This window comes from Stenella coeruleoalba, assembly GCF_951394435.1.
Source record: "Stenella coeruleoalba genome assembly, chromosome: 16".
NCBI lineage: Eukaryota > Metazoa > Chordata > Mammalia > Artiodactyla > Delphinidae > Stenella > Stenella coeruleoalba.
In genome coordinates this window covers 81459838-81483327 of record NC_137162.1, presented here as the reverse complement: position 1 = coordinate 81483327, position 23490 = coordinate 81459838, and the positions used below count along the sequence as shown (strand labels likewise).

The following is a 23490-nucleotide window of genomic DNA, read 5'->3' as shown; positions in this document are numbered from 1 at the left end:
GCTAGTATTTAACTGAGCCTTTACGATACCAAAGACTGCGCCTTAGTGGTAACTCATTTGGTGGTCTAATAATCCTACGAGGCGGGTCCTACTTTACCGCTATTTTACAGATGAAGAAATTGAGCTAGGGGTGAATTACTTTCTCAAGGTCACACAACCACTCAGCGGCGGAGACCACCGTGAAGGTAGGCAGTCTGGCTACGGGGAGGCGGGAGAGGAGCCCAGCGGAGGACGGAGGAGGAGGGAGGTAAAGTGGGACAGGGCGGAGCGGGGGGGCGGAAATGGGACACAGCGGAGAAAGTACCAGCAACGCCTTCCACTGACTGATTTGCACATTTCCATCACCTAAGCTTCTGGTGTCACCGCCAGGAATGGAAAATTAAAGACTCCTAACTCTGTAAGGTTCCGCCTCGATCCCAAGAAGACCATCCCACAGGACACGCGACGCTGATCCCTTCCTCACCTACCAGCCCCGGACGCTGCAGGGCCGGCTCCAGCGGCAAACTACAACCCCCCACTATGCACCGCGCGGGAGGCGGGGGCCACGCCGAGGGAACGCGAGGGTGATCCAAAGGTGCCTTGAGGAAAAAAAAAAAAAAAAAAATCACGTACATCTTTCGTCGCTTTCCCGCCTTCACACTGCTCTCACCCTCAGGGGGATGCATCGTCTTTTTTAATGGACGGCTCATGCAGAGAAGCGTGTAAAGTCGTTTCTATCTTCAGGCACAGCAGAGGGCAGGCGTGACAACGGCTCGAGGGCGCGAGGTCCCCCGGGCCACGCGCGGGGCGGGGCCAGCGGAGGCGGGACTGGGACGCGGCCGGAAGTGTATGAGGAAAAGGGAGAAGCTTGAGTGGCTGCGGGCGTGCGCTTCCGGCCGGGGCGTCGACGTCGGCCGGCTGCGCAGGTTAGCGCTTCAGGGTCTTCGGCCGCTGCTGTACGCATCGTGCACGCCCCGAGGCGCGGAGTGTCGTCTCTTCTCGCCGTAGGCCGTGACGACATGAGCAGCAAAGAAGGTGGCGTCCTCAACGGCTTTGGGCGTTATTTATTTATCTCATCCAGCCTTTTGGTCGCGTTTTCCACTTCCCACCCCTTAAAGGTGCCCTCTCCCCGCGCAGGCTCCGGGAGGGGCGGCGGCCCTGGTGATTTCCCGGCCACATTGGCCCTGTTTGCGCCTCTCTGTTTTTAATCCTCGAGCCGTTTTTATCTTAGTTCGGTAATTGCCCCACCTTGTGCCAGATCAAGGTACTTGTTGGGGGAGGCCTGGGTGAGCGTAAGGTTTGGGGGGGAGAAGGCAGGGTTGCTTTTCTGTCGTCTGCTGAGGAAGCCTCTGTGGCGAGGGCCTTGGGGGTGCCTGGTTTTAAAGGAAGGGAGGGGTTTGCCTGTGTCATGTTTTGTCAGCTCCTTGGCGATGGAAGAGCCTTGTCCAACCTTTTTCTCCTTCTCTACGTAAGGATCAGGAGGGTTCAGGAAAAGGAAGCATGACAATTTCCCACATAACCAGAGAAGAGAAGGGAAGGATGTTAATTCCTCTTCACCTGTGATGTTGGCCTTCAAATGTAAGTTCTCTTGTCATGTAAGCTGGCGAAGGGAAGAGAACTGAAGGGTTTGTAAGAAGGATCGATTAGCCATGTTATGCACGTGAAAACAGCCTCTGAGAATTTCCCCGGGGGCTTTGCCATAGTGCTGGGTCTGCCCTCAGAGTTGAGATTACAGACGTCTTGACTCTTTTTCCCATTACAGTTTCGCAGGTAAACATTAGTTAATTAACATCAGACGTGCCACGTAACTAAAAATTACTGTGGACCTGATAAATATATATACTCACCCCCCCCCCAGGGTGTGTGTGTGTGTGTGTGTGTGTGTGTGTATCAGGTATATATGTGTATTTTCATTAGGTGTATGTTTAAAGTGTATATATGTGTGTATATGTATCAGCTATGTGTGTGTGTGTGTGTATATATATATATATATATAACAGATGTTTATATACGTGTATTTAATTTTTCAATTTTTAACGTGTGTTGGTTTTGTTTTCCCAGCTAGACTTTTGAAGACAGGGCCTGTAGTTTTGTTTTGACTGCAGCACTTTGCAGAGAGTGGGAATCCATGTACATGTAAATCGTACATGTACATGTGTTCACAGCTCCCCTTTTCTCAGTATATTAACTTGGGCAAGCTGTTGCAAAACTCAACATAAAACAAAATGCACCTAACTCTTCTGTCCAGCATCCTATTTTTTTTTTGGCCATGCCGCATGGCACGCAGGATCTTATTTCCCTGACCGGGGATCGAACCCATGCCCCCCTGCCGTGGAAGTGCGGAGTCCTAACCACTGGACCACCAGGGAATTACTCCAGCACCCTGTTCTTTACAGTTTCTGTAGTTCAGGAATCCGAGAGGGGGCTTAGTTAGCTGTTGGTTCTAACGTGCAGCCATCTGAAGGCTTGAATTGGGTTGAAGGATCCACAGCTATCGGCAAGGTAGGCCTTCTGCCAACAGCCAGCTCTGGGTTCCTCTCCACGTGGACCCCTCCGTAGTACTGCTTGAGTGTCCTCGTGTTGTGGCATCTGGCTTTCCCCGGACCGAGGAAGAGAAAGAGACCACAATTCTCTTATGTCCTAATCTTGGACATCATACACTGTCACTTTTGCTACAGTTCTTTTGTTACCAATGAGGTAGTTTTAAAACTCTGCCTCATATTTAAGAGGAAGGGAATTAGGTTCCTCTTTTTGAAGGGAGGGGTATCAGGTGATTTGTGGACATATTTTAGAACTGCCACAGCACATACAGTGATCTTCAGGGGTGTAAGACAACTAGTTGTAATTGAGTAGAAAGCATATTGATAGAGCTATATACTCAGTGGAAAAACTATCGGTACACTGGGGCAAGTATTGGGTTGGCCAGAAAGTTCGTTCGGTTTTAAGTAACTATAAAAGGCATTTTTCAGTTTCACCAAGAACTTTATTGAGCAACGTATTCATTAACCGAACGAACGTTTTGGCCAAGCCAATATTCCCCACCGGTATGTTCTCACACACCCCATACTGAGCTGCTTGTTTCCAAGCATATTTTGCTGTTTTATGTTTCTACCTGCCTTTGTGCACATAGTTCTTTAAGCTGGGAATTGCTTCCAACTTGGTGCCCCGTTGCCCACCTGGTGTACTGTAGTTTTCTTCAAGACCCAGGTCAAGTAGCTTCTTCCCTTTGAAGCCTTTCGGATTTTCCTCCCAAGCAAACTTGGTGACAAACATTGCATTCATTGAACATCCATCCATTCAGTCAGGAGATATTTATTGAGCATCTATGCTCTGGCATGTGTTGATAGTGAACAAGAAAAATGTAGTTCCTGCTTTACTGAACCTTTTCTATATATTAATTATAGCATGATTACATTTAATTCTTTGTTTACATCTCTGTCTCATACTGGACTGAGCTCATTGAGGGCAGAAATTGCCTTAATTTTGTATTTATAGTATATAATTCACAGTGGTCATTAATGTAGTCAAAATAAATAGTGAATACATTTCATTGTCTTGAAATATTGGGCAAAATCCTAGCCTAATTATTATCTCAGTAATAAAAGACCAGATGTATTTAGGTCTTTGTCAACTACTAATTTGGTTCATAGTTAAGTCAGGTTCTGAATAAACCTTTGTATTCAGAATTCCTCTGTGGATTGCTCCCTATAGGACAGGCAACTTGCTAGGTCTTTGGAGTGACAGTGCTTCTAAAATAAAGTGGTTATTAAGATAAGTAAGTGGTTTATGGGTATTTCAACAACTAGGGCTTGAGAATTCAGAAAGTTGATGTTATTAAGGGGTTATAAACTTAATTTTATTTTTTTGTTTTTTGTTTTTTTTTGCGGTACACGGGCCTCTTACTGTTGCGGCCTCTCCCGTTGCGGAGCACAGGCTCTGGACGTGCAGGCTCAGCGGCCATGGCTCACGGGCCCAGCCGCTCTGCGGCATGTGGGACCTTCCTGGATCGGGGCGCGAACCCGTGTCCCCTGCATCGGCAGGCAGACTCTCAACCACTGCGCCACCAGGGAAGCCCTATAAACTTAATTTTAAAATTCCAGTTTATTTTTTGTAGATATTTTTATTGTATATGGTAAGGTGATTAAAAATAACTTTATATAACCTAGCGAGGTAGTTGAAAGTAGTTTTTGTAGGTAGTTATGTGATAATTTTGTGGTAAAAGTTTCATGTTTATTAGAACAGATACTTGTTACAAAATACATGTCTCACTGTGAGCCTCTGAGTGGTAAAATCCAGCGAAGGCATGCCTCTACTTAAAGAAAAAATACTTCGGTTAGTAGCAGTCTTTGATTTCCAAGTACTTTAAAAGTAAATAAGGTGGTTTCTCCAGTATTGTTTGATAGGCTTCAAGTGCAGAATAAGCATGCTTATGTTCATAATAATGTGTTCTTAGCATTTCAACAGGAACTTGATGCAAGACATGACAAATACGAGAGACTTGTGAAACTTAGTCGGGATATAACTGTTGAAAGTAAAAGGACAATTTTTCTCCTCCACAGGATTACAAGGTGAGTAAATATCTTCAAAATTTGTCACAGTTGGATACAGTTTTATACGTGTTTTATATGTATCGTATTTAATATATATCGTAAGTCAGTGGACAGTAACTAAGTAACTAGCTGACTTTTTTTGAACACTGGGGTCAGAGGACGTTAGTAGCAGGTAGATTTTAAGAATAAACATTTTAATAAAAATAGGGACCAATTCTTATTTTCAGAACAGCTAGGGATTTATGTTCTGTTAAGGTCGTTCACCAAGATAGAGCTACTGTTTGTGAAATATTAAATTTTTAATGGTTTACTAGCACCTGTTACATTAAAGCTTTCCTTGGATGATGTGTGCAGAAATTTTAATATTAGATAAATGTTATATTCTGCTTAACTTACTTTCCCATTCATTTTTCAGTTCATTGCGGTGTGGCTTTCTGCCTCACAGAATTGAAATTGCCCTTGTTACTTTCATATTGCTGAGTCTAGTACACACTCTTCTGCTTTTTTTCTGACTCACATTTTTGCAGCATGGGATAGTGTTGACTGCTTAATTCTTTGAAAGTTCCTCTACCTTCAGCTCTGTGACATTCGTTCTCTAGGACTTTAATATTTTTTCTAGGTAGGCTCTGTATATTTAATAGATTTCTTTGTTGCAAGTAAAAGAAGCCAGCTTAAACTAGCCTAAATTAAGAGGAAGGGAGTGAATTAGAAAGAAGATTCAGGAATATTTTATGAATGCAGTTGGGTATCTCCATCTCTTATCTTGGTTTGCTTCATATTTCATTTGACTAGCTTTCTTTGCTTCTCTGTTCTACATGGGGGTAGAAATCACCCACCCTGCAAGTCCCAACGAGAGATTCTTGTTACATTACCAATTCCAAATGCCTTTAGAAGGATAGCAATGATTGGCTTCCCACCATGTGTCTTTTAAGTATTTAAGAAAGACCAAATATAATTTATGAGCGTTTTATTATTAAAATATTATTGAAGTATTCTATTCACTTACAACTTTTAAGGTAATTCTGAAATGCTTTAATTTTTATTCCACTAAGTGGAAGCAAATTTGCCATATATAGGTTTATTGGAATGTGGCACTGTTAACATTTTCTTTTTCATCCTTGACTCTAAAATTAGTTTTTGCTTGTTTTTTGAACCAGTTTTCACATAGCTTGTACACACTTGAGCTTGTATTATGGAAAGAAGCAACACTGATCTGGTTAGTTATGAACACTTTTTTCCACTAGAAATTGCAGTTTTAAAACAATTGCTCTCAATATTCAGCAGTTTAAAGAAATAGTAGAACTGTGACAGGAGAACTTAATATTTTAGAAAAAGCCATGTTATTGTGTACAGTCATCTTGTAAATATTTGTCCACCAAAAAATAATAAATATGCATTATGGTAAACTTAGAAAATAGTAATCTTTAGAAAAATACAAAATGACAGAAAAGTAAAGATACCGAGTGAAAGAAGTCAGTGACAATACACTAGGATAGCCACTATCAATGAGCAGATTTCATATTTTATACTTTTTTATCATAATTGTGTCCATATTATACATATATTTTGATTAGTAAACTGAGAAAAGGGTAAACTTCAGAAAAATTATAAACTACAGAAAGTAAAAATACTTTATGAGAGAAATCAGCTAGAGTACATAAAGATAACTACTGTTAATGAGCAGATTTCATATTTTAACTGTACTTTATTTTCTTTAATAGATGTAGGTAGATATCTCTGCTAGTGAGCTTTGGTAGTTTGGTCTTTTAAGGAATTTTTCCATTTCATCTCATAATGTTCTTTTATTATCCTTTAATTTCTGTAGAATCTGTTGTAATGTTCTCTCTCTCATTCCTGAAGTTGGTAATTTGTATCCTCTCTTTTTCCTGATCTGTCTGGCTAGAGGTTTATCAATTTTATTGATCTTAAAGGACTGCTGTTGATTTCATTGATATTCTGTATGTTTTGGTTTTCTGACACATTGATTTCTGTTATTTCCTTCTTTCTGCTTACTTGGGATTCATTTACTCCTTTTCTAAAGAGTTTCTTAAGACGGAAGCTGAGATCACAAAGAAGAAACTGAGATCATTTCTTCTTTTCTAATATAGGCATTTAGTGCTATAAATTTCCCTTTTATGGCTCTAAGTACACTTTAGCTACATTCCACGAATTCTGGTATGTTGTTTTTTCATTTTCATTCAGTTCAAAATGCTTTCTAATTTTCACTTTGATTTCATCTTTGACCCATTGGTTGTTTGGATGTTATTTTGTTTCCAAATATTTAGGAATTTTCCAAGCATATTTTTTATGATTTGAATTCTTTTAAATTTACTGAAGCTTGGTTTTGGCTCAGAGTATGGTCTGTCTGGATCTTGTACACTTGAAAAGTATATGTATTCTGCTATTGTTGGGTGTAGTGTCCTATAAATGTCAATTAAATTGGTTGATGATGTTGTTCAATCATCTGTGTTATTACTGATTTTCTGTATACTTGTTCTACAATTATTGAGAGAGGTTCAAATCTCTTGATGATACTTGTGGATTTGTCTATTTCTTTTTGCCCTTTTATTAGTTTTTGCTTGATGTATTTAAGCTCTTTTATTTGATGCATTAATATTTAGGATTGTTCTGTTTACTTGATGAATTGACCCTTTATTTTTATGATAGTATCCCTGGAAATATTCTTTGTTTTGAATTCTACTTTGTTAATACAGCTACTCTAGTTTTCTTTTGATTAGTGTTAACAGGGTATATCTTTATTTGTCCTTTTGCTTTTAATCTATTTGTGTCTGTATTTAAAGAGGATTTCTTGTCTTTCTTGCTTTTTTATCCATTTATCCATTTTATCCAGTCTCTGCCTTTTATGGAGGTGTTTAGACTGTTTACATTTAATGTGATTATTGATATGGTAGGAATTAAATTTATGATCCATTTTCCACTTTTTTGCCTTATTTTGGGTTGAATATATATTTTTTAAATTGGGGTATCATTGCTTTACAATGTTGTGAAGACTATTTTTTATAATTCCATTTTATCTTATTTGTTGGCTTATTAGCTGTACCTTTTTGTTTTATTTTTATAGTGGTTGTTTTATGGTTTATAATATATGACTTGTCACAGTCTGCTGTCCTTACTTTGCACAATACTGTGTTAATTGAAACTTCTGCATCTCAGAATCATGTCTGTCCTTTGCATGGTTCTGTGGTAACATTTACTTTGCAAATTGAGGTCATAATATTGATACGCACACTTTTCAGTTAATGTGATACTGTACAAGGTAAGGACAGCTTGCATATCACTTTGCCTATAGTATATGAACCCTATAATAGTATACTTCCTTTTCCATTTCACCTCTACAGGCTTGGCCTTTGTGCTACTTTGAAATATATGCTACTTCTATATTATTTATAATCCCCATAATACATTATTATTTTTATTTAAACAATATGATTTTTAAAAAATTATATTTTTATATATATTTCCCATTTCTGGTGTCCTTTATTCCTTTATGTACAGATCCAGATTTTCATCTGGTACCATTTTCCTTTTGCCTAGAGAACTTCCTTTAATACTTTTTGTAGTGTCAGTCTGCCAGTGATGAATCAACTATTTCTGGTCTTGTGTGAGCTCTGTATATCATTTTGCATGCTCACTTAGGGTGGTTCATTTTTCAGCCTTGGGTGGTTTCCTCACAAGTCTGCACTGATCAGAGTTCAGCTGAAGACTTGAGTGGGTCCCCTGTGTAGATCTCTAAAAACTCTGTGTGTAGTTTTCTCCTTTGTTACTCTGCCTTGCAAGTTTTAGCCATCTTTACCAACCTGAACTCCCACTTCCTCCCCCTCTGCTCAGGGAGACTCCCAGGGTCCACCTAAGTTTCTCATCTCTGCACTGTCACTGCACTGCAGGCAGTTAGATGGGACAGTCATAATAAGGCACATGTCCTTTTCTTCACCCTTCTCTCAGGGATCACTGTCCCATGCTGCCTGTTGCCCAACGTCTGAAAACCATTTTTTTTGTATATATGTATTTCTCTTTAGTTGTTTAGTTTTATGGTGGGATGATAAATCCTGTCCATGTTACTCCATCCTGACTAAAAGTAGACGTCTCCAGATGTCATATTTTTATGGACATAATTTTTCTTGTAGTTATGGTCATATTATAAGTACAACTTTTTATACTTCTCTTTTCACTTAATATTATAGCATTTTTCCATGTTTTTATTTTTTAATCTTTTTTTAGTAAACTGTAGTTGTAGTTTTGCGTTAGAAGTTTCCAGATACATAGGATATTTATTTAGCCCTATGTTAATTGATATGTAGATTATCTCAGTTTTTCTCTATCAAAACATCTGACTGATGTTTTAAAAGTTCCCAATATCTTGATTACAGTGCTCCTTATATGGACGAAATACTGACTGAAGCAGAAATTAAATTGGATGGTGTCAGACAAAAGATATTGCAGGTAGCCCAGGAGCTCTCAGGAGAAGACATGCATCAGTTCCACAGAGCCATTACTACAGGTGAGTCTAGGTTCATTGTAGTGGTAACATTAAAAAAAAAAATAGTTCGTTACATGATTTATGTGCATTGCCTGAATTTTAATTGATGCTTGGTGAAATATTACTGGCTTTAAAAAATTAGAACTTCTGAATAGTAATGTAAAGGTAATCTAAAAATGCTTAATGGGCTTTATTTTTCTGTGTAGTGACAGTCATTGATAGATTTTAATAAAGTAACTGAGGACACAGACTTAATAGATGAACTTTATTCTTGAGTGAGTAGGGTGTATTCAGACAGGGCATAACTCATTTCCCACTATGGGTATATCTCACTTGTGGCTCTAAGTTTCAGTCATAGTAAGTTCATGAAAGAGAATGTATCACTTAGCCAGGTGGACCAGAACATCTCATAGTGTGACTCCATACTGGGAAGTTTAGGGTAGTACTGGGTTTTTTTTTTGCGGGGGTGGGGTATGCAGGCCTGTCACTGTTGTGGCCTCTCCCGTTGGCGGAGCACAGGCTCTGGACGCGCAGGCTCAGCGGCCATGGCTCACGGGCCCAGCCGCTCCGCAGCATGTGGGACCTTCCCGTATCGGGGCACGAACCTGTGTACCCTGCATCTGCAGGTGGACTCTCAACCACTGCGCCACCAGGGAAGCTCAGTACTGGGTTTTATGTATTCATTTAAAATATTTCATGGAGTACTGGATCTTGGTGATTATCACCATTTGGAAATTAGTTGGCACAAATGTTTAAGGTACTTGATCTGATCCTCTTCATCCTTTTCTTATTGTGAGTTCACTGTGAGGAGAGATAATGTATAATTCAGACATACCCTGAAATTTGCAGAAAGACAAAATCAAAGGCTGATGCATATTTATAGAAGTAAATGGAAGTTCTGTATTCTTTTCTATCAAATAGCTGATTCCACTGAGCTCAGTTAAGTTCAGTAGTAGGAAATGAGTTCATTTGGTACCTGGTCAATATATGTTCAGTTTTAGTCTGGTTATCATTTCAGCACTTGTTTTTCAGAAATGTCGACCTGTGGTTGTTGAAACGTGTTGATATTAGTAAGAGAAGGTGCCTGCGTGTATCGGTTAAAACTGGAGGCGTGTTATTATAAACTAAAGTGATAACACATTTCCATGAGGAGTCATTATAGTATATTCTGAAAGGGGGTACATTCCCATCCTCATCATTTATTATTTACTATCAGGGATTTATTTGATTTTCAAAATAATAGCACATATAATAAAAAAGATTTCATGAATTCAGTTTATGTTGCCACATGCAAGCACAGCCTTGCATGTGACAGATTTGGCAGGGTTGGGAGAGAAGATCAGAGATAATGGGAGAAAGAAGGGTGAAGTGAAAGCTGAAACAAGCCTCTAGAAGAAAACATACGAGAGTATCTTCGTGACCTTGTGGTAGGAAAGATTTTTTTTTTAATGACACAAAAAAGCATTAACTGCTAAAGGAAAATCGGATCAACAACTACTGAAGCCCGTGTGCCTAGAGCCCATGCTCGGCAACGAGAGAAGCCACCGCAGTGAGAAGCCCACGCACCGCAACAAAGAGTAGCCCCCACTTGCCACAACTAGAGAAAGCCCACGTGCAGCAATGAAGACCCAATGCAGCCAAAAATAAATAAATTTATTATTAAAAAAAAGGACCATAAAAGGTGAATAGGGGCCTTAAAAATGTGAATATTCAGATGACTGAATGTTCACTAAACGGTGTTCGGCATCATTATTCACTAGAGTAATGTAAAGTGAAACCACGGTGAGATACCATTCACTCACCAGCATGACTAAATCATAAATACTGCCTGTACCATTTAAAAAAACTTTGGTGGCAGTATCTAGCTGGGAACGTGTCTACTATATGATTACTTCTGGGTATATACCCAAGAGGAGTGAGGCTTATGTCACCAAAAGACATGTGCAAGACACCTCATAACAGCTGTAATCACAATATCCTAAAAGTAAAAGATGACCCAAATGTCTGTCAACAGGAAAATGGGTACATTGTGGTGTAGTTGTACAATGTAGTACTACATAGCAGTAAAAAGTAACCGTATGCGACAGCAAATATGAATTTGACATTGTGTTGGGCAAGATAAGCAGACACAGAAGAGTATCTAACTGTATGCTTCCATTTGTGTGACGTTCAAAAAGCACAGTTAATCTAGGGACACTGATCTTTGCTTTATTTGGCCCAGTCATTTATTTTGTAGGTCCTTCATGGATCAATGAGTAAAGTATAAGGAAAGGCTTTAAATAAGAGCAAGGACCATATGGATAATGACACTAAAAGAAACCTAGGAAGTCATACTTGGCTTTTAGAATAAAACAGAAATGGAGAAAAAGAGGCAAAGGGGACATTTCATTGAGTCAGTAGAGTGTTTCTTAAATCAGGAAGGAAGCACTACATTCTTGGAAAAAGTTTAGATAGGACGTTAGTAAAATGGGAGCAGTCTTTCTTCAGATATTCCCGGTTCACTATCATTGAGGATTGTTGTAAGCACCATATTCTGTTTAAGGCCTTTGTTTATGATTTGTAAGTTTTCTTTGAGATTACCTACCCATGAATTAAAAATTTAAGGATTCTCTGTGTCTCACTTTTCTGTAGGAAGTCTTTAAAATTAAGTGAGGTTCTTTAAATTGAAACAATAAAGATTTTTTTTCTTAAAGTTAAGGAATAAAGCAGTCAAAGAGGTGTCTGGGACTTAAAAATTTGCTGACAGATATTTTATTTGATAAAATACGGTTATTTATAATTAGAGTAGCATTAACAATGTGACGCTTATGAATAGCTTGCTGCTTGTAATTGTTAAATGCTTGTTTTGGTGTTACTCCAAATAGTTGTTCTTTTGACTTGAAGATAAAACAATTCTGGCATTGAACTAAAGGAGTTCTGTGCTTTTCCTCATTAAGAACAGTGCCAATGGCACGCAGAGCATGTCCCTAAGGGATACTTGTGTGAGCTCAAACATTGAGTGTCCTACTAATAATTGAACAACAACAAAAAGCTAGGTCTGTTTTCTACACATTTCTTATCAGAGTGGGTTACAGATTGTCCCAAGGGATGGTTAAACAAATGACAGATAATTAGTTACTTGAAATAAGTCACTTAAAACTTTTTCTCGTGCCCTGTCATGTTTTTGGTTTGTTTTTTTTTTTTCTCGTTGAAAAATTAACAGTTGGGGGAAATGTCCTCCATCTCAAAGAAAAAAAATATTTCTTCCTTTTTTTGGTTTAGTTTATATCACTGTGATAATACTAAAAATTGTCATTTAATTTTGAGACATTCAGGTGTGCAAAACTCACTTCAGACCCTAACTAATATTTTAATTCTCTCATCTGAGAATGTGAATGATGGGTTAAGTGAGTGTTTTAGGCCAGTTACAGATATTTTTTTAAAGCCATTGTTCTTTATATATTAAATATTTATATTTATATAACCTTTGCAGTATCCCTAAATCATAAATATTATTTTTACCACTTCATAAGTGGGGAAATTGAGACTCACAGGAGTTAAGCAACTTGTCCAAGGTCATAAGCTAGTAAGTGGAATCATTGCTTTCTTATTGTATGGATTTAATTTACCTGTAGACTTCAGAACCTAACCCCGAGTAAAGGCTTTATCTTGCTTAAATTTCTCTTTGCTTAAATATGAAGGTGTTTCTTAAAAACCCAGCACACACAGCTCTTGTGTTGCTCTTTTTATTTTTCCATAGCACTTAACACGTTTTGACTTACTCTGTAATCGCCATATTTATTATGTTTCTTTCTTTATTATTTCTCTTTCCTCTACTAGAATGTGGACTCGACAAGTCTCTACAAAAGTTTTTTACTATTAACTGATGTATCCCAGACACTTAATAACTGTTTGATAAATGTTGACAGAATGAAGAGCAGAAGTATTTTAAAAGGGCTTTTTTTGTTGTTCAGTCAAATCTTTTATTTGATGATTTGCTTTTGCGAATTTTTGTTTGACTATTTTTTGTTCCTTCTAAAAGGAAGCATGTTTCCAGGGGCTGTTACTTAGACATAAGTGCAGAAATAGGATCAATGTTAATATTTAGGGGCGTGCTAAAGCTCATTATATCAGTACAGAGAAATTTGATATCATTTCAGCATAGTAGCAAAATTGAGAAGGCTCACTGAAAAAATGAACTAGGACATGAAGATCTGTAAGCCTTTGGAATTTAGTGAGGGGAGAGATATAGCTAAACACTGAATTTTTCTGTTTGTAAGTGAGATTAAGTTGTCAGCAGACATGTTAGTTCAGGTAAAGCTAAGTACTGGAACAAATGAATAAACCTGTGACATTTTGGTGGCTTAACAAAATAGAAATCGTTTCTTTCTCATTTAAAGCCCCGGCTTTGTGATGGTGTCTTGAGTGTGCTCTTTGCACTTAGTCATTCAGAGCCCCAGGATCTTGGGGCTCTGCTACTATCAGTACGTGGTTTCCAAGATCAGTCAGGACATCAGCATACAACTGGCAGGTTGTGGAAGAGAGGAGTGCAGGGTCATGCCTGAGGTTTTTATGGGCCAGCCCTCCAAGTGGCATCGACCACTTCTGTCCACATTTTATTGGCCAGTCCACACCTGATTTCAAGGGAGAATGGGGAATATGGTCTCTGTGCCAAAGACAATGAAATATGTTTGATGAATAGTTAATTTTTCTCTGCCCACTACAGTAGTTTGGTGTCCATTTGGTTTAGTGGGAAATCCAGGCATATGCATGTTGATGGATGTAAATTTTTTTCTGAATGTATTTTTTTTTTTTTTTGCGGTATGCGGGCCTCTTACTGTTGTGGCCTCTCCCGCTGCGGAGCACAGGCTCTGGATGCGCAGGCTCAGTGGCCATGGCTCACGGGCCCAGCCACTGCGCGGCATGTGGGATCTTCCTGGACCGGGGCACGAACCCGTGTCCCCTGCATCGGCAGGCAGACTCTCAACCACTGCGCCACCAGGGAAGCCCCTAAAAAAGTTTTAAATACTATCGAACAAAAATTAATGCCCATCATTCTTATTTTAATAATTCCCACCTCAGTTTAATTCAGTAGTTACAGAGGGCCCTTGTACCAGACACTGACATTATTTTATATAAGTCCTACAATGTAGGTAGATGTTTGTACTTTACAAACGAGGAAATTGAAGTGCAGTAACTTAATAGACTTCCTGGTTTGGCCAGCTGGTTGAGTGCAGATGTTATTTGTTAAGGGAGGAAATGGAAGACAGAATGGGTTTTGGATGTGATTGGTGTGGCATCCAAGCAGCTTCCTAATAGCAATTGAATATATTGGTTTCGAGAACTCAGGGTACGGTTGTAGCCTTGAAGGCTTCAGCTTATAAGCTAGAGTTGAAGTTATAGACATGGATAAAATGGTCCGGAGAGAGTGTAGAGTGAGAAGAAAGCCGAAGACTGTGTCCTCCGGACCTAAACCAAAGGGAATAGAATGGAATCTTTGATGGAATAGGATCCCTGAGGAATTGGGAGAGGGTGGGTTCTGTAGCATAGATAAATTGACAAGGCTTGTATGCGATGAAGGCCACCGCTTTGGAGATTGGCATTTCAGGAGGGGTGTAGAGGCCAGCAGGGGAGGACATTCTTGGTCAGAAACCTCTGTCTTCCAGTCGCGTGCTGAGAACGGGCCGGAGGTGGAACAGTAGTTTGGAATTCATGGGGGCCTGGAGATACAAGAATGACTCCAAGGGAGTGGGGGTGGGAACTTAACCAGCAGCATTTAATAGTTATTACTAATGATTTTGGAAAGTTTACCTGATTGATAAATGTGATTGGAATGAATGAGGTAGGGAGTTAGATTCATTCCTGGCTAGCATTTTGCTAGTTAGTTGTAGCACGATAACCGTGGGAGAAGTCGGGCAAGATATTCAGCTTGACACACTATTATGACCATTTTGGTTGTTAAAACATACTTTTGTGTCTGTTGATAAGTAGTATGTTATTAACTGTGATTAGTCAAATTAATTAATAATACAGATTTCAGCATATCTGATTTATCTCAAAAGCCAAGCATACACTGTGATTCCAAGATGCTATATTAGTTTGCTGGAACTGCCACAGACTGGGTGGCTTAAGCAACAGAAGTTTATTTTCTCCCAGTTCCGGAGGCTTGAGGTCCGAGGTCAAGGTGTCGGCAGCGTTGGCTTTTCTGAGGCCTCTCTCTCTAGCCTAAAGATGGCCGCCCCCAGTGTCTTCACGTGGTCTTCCCTCTGGGCATCCCTGGTGTCTGGGGTGTCCTAATCTGTTCTTATCCAGACACCAGTCAGGTTGGATTCAGGCCCACCCTAATGTTCTTGTTTTAACTTAATCACCTTTAGAGGCCCTATCTCCAAATATAGTCACATTCTGAGGTACTAGGAGTTAGGGCTTCAACATACGGCTTTTAGGAGGGCATAATTCAGCCCGTGACATACTTTTTGGTTTGTGCACTGCAGCTAGGGGACAGGCTGCAGATAATACATTATTTTGGGTGGGGAGACTGGGGAGTTGCTTTTTTTTTTTTTTTAACGTCTTTATTGGAGTATAATTGCTTTGCAATGGTGTGTTAGTTTCTGCTTTATAACAAAGTGAATCAGTTATACATATACATATGTCCCCATATCTCTTCCCTCTTGCGTCTCCCTCCCTCCCACCCTCCCTATCTCACCCCTCTAGGTCACAAAGCACCAAGCTGATCTCCCTGTGCTATGCGGCTGCTTCCCACTAGCTATCTATTTTACGTTTGGTAGTGTATATATGTCCATGCCACTCTCTCACTTCGTCCCAGCTTACCCTTCCCCCTCCCCATGTCCTCAAGTCCATTCTGTAGTAGGTCTGTGTCTTTATTCCTGTCTTGCCCCTAGGTTCTTCACGACCTTTTTTTTTTTCTTAGATTCCATATACATGTGTTAGCATGCGGTATTTGTTTTTCTCTTTCTGACTTACTTCACTCTGTATGACAGACTCTAGGTCCGTCCTGGGGAGTTGCTTTAAGTCAAGTCCAGGAGTGGAGTGGGGTGGGTTTGTGTGGTGCAGCTGAGCTGTGCCCCCAAATAAGTGCCCTGTGGGGAGAAGCAAACAGTATTTGGGAGGTCTCCTGGGACCAGGGATATAAACAAGTCTTTCACGCGAGCACATTCCCTCAGGTTGCAGTTAACAGGCTTTGAGGTGGGTTCAGGGAGCTCTGCTTTGTTTGAGACACCCCCCCTTGGAGGAGAGGGTAGCGACTGTTTCTGCACGTAGGAAAGAGGTCTGGGGAGGGCGCTCTGCCCTGGGTCTTACTGAACGACCAAAGGACAGCACACACGCCCAACAAGTGACATCACGAACCTCCTTTTCTCTTCTCTTTCTACTCTCTTCATCCCCCAGTGGTTAGAGGAGAGAGGATGATGAGAACAGAGATTTGTTGAACGGTGGGGAGAGTTGGAAGCTGAAATGGAGGCAGGCCTGTGAATCCCCACGTGGCAGGATCAGTCACCTAGTGACTGTCATTTAATGGAAGAAGTCATGCGAAGTTTGATGATGTTCCCAGTATCAAATCATGGCTCAGTTAGGGGCATCGTTCAGCTGCGGAAAGACAAATCAAACGAAAGATACTTCCAACAACATCTAAAAATCAAGAAATGATTTGAGAATTAGCAGAATGATTTGATGGATAATTTATGCTGTACCTTAAATCACTTGGGAAGCAGGTTTCATAATAAATGTAATTTGATATCATAAGGGAATGGAAGAATATATTTAAAATGCTAGATTTATGTAATAATTTATATTCCTGTTAAATTATTTTGAATATCACTCCAAAGGACGGGGGAGCTGACGGTGCTGACCAGAACTGTTCCAGGGATGACTCTGTAGCGACTGAGACAGGAACAGTGTGGTCCTCTCCCCAGGATCCCAGAGTCAGCTCGGGGGGATTTAGAAGATCCCCAGGTGGCTATTAAGTTTTCTACTCATTCAGGTTTGCTTTTAACAGGTAAAATTTACTGAGTGAGGTGAAGCAGAAGAGACTTTGCTGCCGTACAGACCTGGGCTTCTCTGTTTGCTGTGATATTCCTTAGATCTGTAACCTTGGAACATGCGGCCTCTTTCAGTTTCAGCTTTCTCAGCCTGTAACGCGGAAACAGTAACAGCTGCCTCGTGGACTGCTTTGAAAATTAAATGGAATATGTTCGTGGAAAGCATTTCTTAGTCTGGGACATAGCTGTTAACAAAAGTTTGTTCTCTTCCCTCTGGAATTTAGCAGAATTAATCTGTAAGAGTATGCTAAATTCTAAAATTTGTTTTCATGTTAGATAAAAACTCAGGAATACTGATTTGCCCAACATACACTCTTTGGTGCTAAAGTAAAAGCCTTGCTCAGACAAAGTCCAAATTAGACAAAATCCAAAGTAGTGGAATTGCATTTGTTTTACTATTGGTAGTATAATTGCACACACTTATTTTCTATGTACGAGTTATGTGTTTGAGGGTACAGTTTTTAGCAGAGTGGGCTGTGAATCAAACCTAGACATGATTATACTTTTACATTTCAGTGATCTGGTAAAGCTCACTTCTGCAGAAATTCAGGTGGTGTTCTTACAAATAGTTATGAATGCAGTTTTAAAAATTGAGATATAATTTACATGTCATAAAATTGACCCTTTTAAATTGTACAGTTCCGTGGTTTCTAATATAACCACAAGGTTGTACTGCTGTCATCACTGGATAATTCCAGAATATTTTCATCACCCCAACCAGAAACCCCTTACCCATTAGCAGTCACTCCCCAGCTCCCTTCCCCCACCCCAAGGCAGCTACTAAGCTGCTTTCTGTCTCCATGGATTTGCCTGTTCTAGACATCTCGTAGAAACAGGAGCGTGCAATGAGCGGCCTATTTTGACTGGATTCTTTCACTTAGCATAATGTTTCAAGGTTCATCTGTGTCATAGCATCTGTCAGCACTTTACTCCTTTTTATGGCTGAATAATATTTTATTGTACATACGTACCATTTTGTTTATGCATTCGTCAGTTGATGGACATTTGGGTTGTTTCTACTTGGCTAAAAATAACACTGCTGTGAACGTTCGTACAAGTCTGTGTGTAAACATACACTTTCAGTTCAGTTCTCTTGGGTATATACCTAGGAGTGGAATTGCTGGGTCAAGTGTCAGATAGTATTCTAAAACACTAGAAGCCTGGGAAGAAAGTTGAGACTTGTAGATCGAATTTATGATGAAACCTCTGTATGGTTTTCTGTGGAGTTTTGGATGGGATATATACCGCTTAAATATTATAAGAATAAGTAAAAATAATCAGAAGCCTTTAATTGGGTTTCCTTGTATATGTTCTAATAGTAGAAGAAGGAGAAAAATAACAAATTACATAAAACCAGTCTACAAACTTCTGTCTTACTGGCAGCTGATTTTGTAAATAATTCTAATTGGATTTCATCCAAGCAGAAGCAGAAGCAGAAGGGGAAGCCATTGTTTGATGGAATATGGCAGTAGATTGAAAATTTTCACCTTGGGGATTATTCACTGAAAATAGCGGATGTCCTTTTCATCAAGTTGAAACATAACTTGTTTAAACATCCTTTTACCTAGATGTGACCAAAAATGCTTTCGGTGTTTGGGGCCAGATGTCGTTGAACTTTCTCTATGGTATATACTGAAACCTAATTTCTATGGAGTAGAAATGGCACCGTCATGTCTGGGGTAACTTAATCAAACACATCCCAAGGACAACTTAACTAATGACTTTAGATATACTGGAAAACGTAATATTTGACAGCCACCCCCCTTAATAGAGATTGATACAAACAGATGAATTTTGAGGGCTCTTGTTCCGTATCTTCTTTTTTCCCCTATAAAAAATAAACCAGATAACCATAAGACCTCTGATTCTGAGCTTCATCAGTTTGAACTCCAATCTTGTAAAAATATGCCTTTCTTAGTGGACTTAAATCCAAAGTACTATAAATAAAGGACAATTAGATAGTTCTGAACATTTGAATACCAAATTTTAGAATAGTTTTGGCAAAGCACCTAGAGTTTCATAAAGCTAATGAGGAGGAACAGGGAGAGATTATTTTAAGCAATTTACTAAGCATTTGAATCTCTTCTGTGTGTGAAGTGCTGTCTTTGGGAATGGAGGAAGGAGCAAAGTTGTAACAAAAGGATGATTCTTGCCTTCACAGTTCCAGGGTGCAATATTGGTGATCATACAGCTTTTATAATACAGAGGTTCTGAAACATTTAATTGTAGTATAAGCTTTATGTAGTGGGTTTGAAGAAATGAGTGCTGCCTTGATTGGAGTGTATCAAAACGTTTAAACTTTTTTTTACAGGTAGAAGAAGATTTGAGAGAGGGCAACATAGGCTAGGCACAGACTAGCACAGAATCACGAAAGAATACAGTATCAGAGACTAGAGAATAAGGTGAACGAAGCATGGAGAAAAGCTGACCTAGGGATTTAGTGGGGAAAAAAGCGAGAAAAAGTGAATATGTTTTATATAGAGTTGAATGTAAGGAAGCAGGCAAGGTGGAAAGGGCTTGAGCTTTTGAATTATAGAAATGTTTTTTCACCACTCCTTATGTGACCTGGGTGAATTTCTGAATTTCTCAGAGCCCCAATTTGTTCATCCATAAAGGAAGGATAGTATAACCTTGGTTGCATAAGGTTATAATGAGCTTTAAAAAGATGGATGTCTTTTTAAAGATACAATGTATCAGATACATTGTCTTACATATAATTGGTAGTACCTAAGTCAAGACTTAAGCACTACCAATATTTTATTTATATATTTTAAGAAATCTTGTTGGGGGCTGCTGAGTATATGCCCCAAAGAATTGAAAGCGGGGACTGGAGCAGACATTTGCACACCCATGTTCATAGCAGCAGTAGTCACCATACCCAAAAAGCAGAGGCAACCCAAGTGTCCATCAGCAGATGAATGGATGAACCCAGTGTGTTCTATTCATGCAGTGGAGTATTATTCAGCCTTATAAAGGAAGGGAATTCTGACACATGCTGCAACATGGATAAATGCTCAGTGAAATAAGCCAGTCACAAAGGGACAAATACCATATGGTTCCATTTATATGAGGTCCCCAGAGGAGTTCAATCCATAGAGACAAAGTAGAATGCTGGCTGTTAGAGGCTGAGGGGCAGGGAATGAGAAGTTATTTAATGGGAATAGAGATTCAGTTTTGTTTTTGTTTATTTGTGTCTTTTGGGGCCACACCGCACGGCTCGTGGGATCTTAGTTCCCTGACCAGGGATCGAACCCGCACCCTCAGCAGTGAAAGCACGGAGTCCTAACCACTGGACCGCCAGGGAATTCCCGAGATTCAGTTTTGTAAGATAAAGAGTTCTGGAGATAGATGGTGGTTTTGGTTGCACAACAGTGTCAGTGAACCTAATGCAACACATCTGTACACTTAAAAAATGGCTAAAATGGTAAATTTTATGTTCTTTACCCTATTTGGTGAATTTAATATTTTTCATGTGCATTTATTCATGAGACTGCAAACATTTTAGCAACATCATTCAGGAGTGCTTTGTTGCAGAAGCAAATGGCATTCCTGTTTGCCATATAATTTAGTTTCACTAAGGTGGATTTTTTTGCCATTTCAATAGGAAGAATAGTTCATACCAATCTAAATCTGAAAAGTACCACGGAGATTGTGGTGTCTAGTACTTTTGTTTTATAGTTGAGGCACAGTCCTGGAAGTTGGTTGTACTTAGTTGATTTTATTAACTACAAATCATTTTTTAAAATATATTCATTAAAATGATTTTCCATGTTTTGAATTGGCTCATGTGGATACAACAATTCTACAACTAATGAATTCAGCCAGATACCTTTTTCCATTCACAAAGAAGTGATGTTTTACCAATATGCTCTCCTGTAGGTAGCATCTTTGTTAAATAAAGTTCATTCAGAATCAGGAATAGTATTAAAAATACTGTCTTGCTTTTTCACTGCTTGTTTTCTTTTTAAAAATTCTTTCTCTTCCATTGCTGAACTTTGAAATTATTTCTTTTTAATTATGCAGGGCATTTCAACTCTGTTGTCCTTGCCCTAAGCTGAGCTCCATTTCTCCCCTTGCACATCAAACACTCCTTAAAGGACTCTGTTAAGCAAAGGTACATCTACTCTGGGATACTTTTCTTTTTTTTTTTTTTTTTTTTAACCGGTACGCAGGCCTCTCACTGTTGTGGCCTCTCCCATTGCGGAGCACAGGCTCCGGATGCGCAGGCTCCGGATGCGCAGGCTCAGCGGCCATGACTCACGGGCCCAGCCACTCCGCGGCATGTGGGATCTTCCCAGACCATGGCACGAACCCGTGTCCCCTGCATCGGCAGGCGGACTCTCAACCACTGTGCCACCAGGGAAGCCCTTTTTTTCTTTTTTTTTAGTGTAGTTTTTAGCACTTGTTATAATTGGTGGACTTGTTTTTTGGTCTAGTTGCATTCTTCTTTCCTTCTTTTGATTACATTTAAAATTTTTTTAAAAATTATTTTTATTTTAATAACTTTATTTTATGTTATTTCATTTAATTTTAGTTTATCTTTTCCTTTTTTTCTCCCTTTTATTCTGAGCCATGTGGATAACAGGGATATTGGGATACTTTTCTTAAGCATTGTGGGATAGGTCCTGGAATTTAAGTCTTTCCTTGAATGCAATCAAATTCTTAGACATAGTTTTTCCCCAGTGATCTCTGTAAGCAGAATAGCACAGTATAACAGTACTCCCACTAGAATGGTTTAAACCAGCTTGCTTAGAGAGCTGAGGTAATAAGAATCCTTTTGATGTTGTTTTAAGTTGCAAGTTTTTCCTGTTTCCCACTGTCTTTATTTATAATCATAGTGTATATATTATGTTTTAATTTTTACTTATTTCTTTATTATATTTTGGGTTTTTTCCAAAATGGTCATTTTCCTATTTATTAAATGTCCCTATGAAACATAATTTAAAATTACTAAATAGTTTTTCAAAAATGGATCTGCCTTATATAATTATGTTTTTGTGCCTGTTACATTAGGAACAAGGGATAAGCAGTGAACAAGGTAGTCATCATATTGCCCTCCTAGCAAGGGATAGAAATGGATGGTAGATAAGGAATTCTATGTTAATTTTTTAATACTTTAAAAATTTTTATTTTATTTTATTTTATTTATTTATTTCGGTTGTGCTGGGTCTTAGTTTGGCACACGGGCTCTTAGTTTCGGCATGTGGGATCCAGTTCCCTGAACCCGGGCCCCCTGCATTGGGAGTGCAGTCTTAACCACTGGACCACCAGGGAAGTCCTGGAATTTTACATTATTTAAATGCAACTTTGACCTAAATGTCCATCAACATTTAGATGAATGGATAAAGAAGATGTGGCACATATACACAATGGAATATTACTCGGCCATAAAAAGAAATGAAATTGAGTTATTTGTAGTGAGGTGGATGGACCTAGAGTCTGTCATACAGAGTGAAGTAAGTCAGAAAAACAAATACCATATGCTAACGCATATATATGGAGTCTAAAAAAAAAACTGGTACTGATAAACCTAGTGGCAGGGCAGGAGTAAAGATGTAGACATAGAGAATGGACTTGAGGACACGGGGAGAGGGAAGGGTAAGCTGGGACGAAGTGAGAGAGTGGCATGGACATATATACACTACCAAATGTGAAATAGATAGCTAGTGGGAAGCAGCTGCATAGCACATGGAGATCAGCTCAGTGCTTTGTGACCACCTAGAGGGGTGGGATAGGGAGGGTGGGAGGGAGATGCAAGAGGGAGGGGATATGGGGATACATGTATGCATATGGCTGATTCACTTTGTTGTACAGCAGAAACTAACATAGTATTGTGAAGTAATTATACTCCAATAAAGATGTATTTAAAATAAATAAATAAATACAGCTTTGATTAGTGCCTCAGAGTAAAGGTACATGGTACTAGGAAAACATATAATAAGGGCTTGACTTAGAATGGGATGGTGTCAGACAGTTTCTTCAAAGGTTCTGTTTGATGGAACATGAAAGGATTAGTAGTAATTAATCAGGTGAAAGAGGGAGGAGGGCATGGAGGGAAGGCTGAGGGCCAGCAAACGAAACCCCTTGAAATCAGAGAAGGCGCAGTGTGCGTGTGGAATGAAAAAGGGAAAGCACGGAGAGTCAAGGAGAGGAGACAGGTGTGTGCGTTGTATGCGCACTTAGGTTATGTGAGCACTCTGCCTCACGAGACATGCCGTTCCACTGTTTGACGTCAGGGTTCTCCAGAGAAACCGAACCAACAGGAGTCATGGGGGTGGGGGAGGGAGTGGGATAGGTAGGAAGTAACTTATTTGAAGGAATTGGCTCACATGATTTGGGGGCTAGGAAGTATGGGATGTGTAGAGCAGGCCAGCAGGCTGGAATTTCATGGAAGAGTTGATGTTGCAGTCTTGAGTCTGAAGTCTGCAGG

General features: G+C 39.5%; 1 protein-coding gene across 3 annotated transcripts in view; it reads left to right on the top strand.

Moving 5' to 3' along the window:
- Positions 1-309: 309 nt before the first annotated feature.
- TSNAX (translin associated factor X) overlaps positions 310-23490 on the top strand; it is a 37983-nt gene continuing 14802 nt past the window's right edge. The window contains exons 1-4 of one of the 3 annotated variants that reach the window (XM_079900557.1): positions 310-1014; positions 1453-1557; positions 4433-4547; positions 8918-9048. In XM_079900557.1, the coding sequence (XP_079756683.1) occupies positions 999-1014; positions 1453-1557; positions 4433-4547; positions 8918-9048 (367 nt within the window). In that variant the 5' untranslated portion in view covers positions 310-998. The other 2 variants (XM_079900559.1, XM_079900558.1) reach the window with 2 other exon arrangements.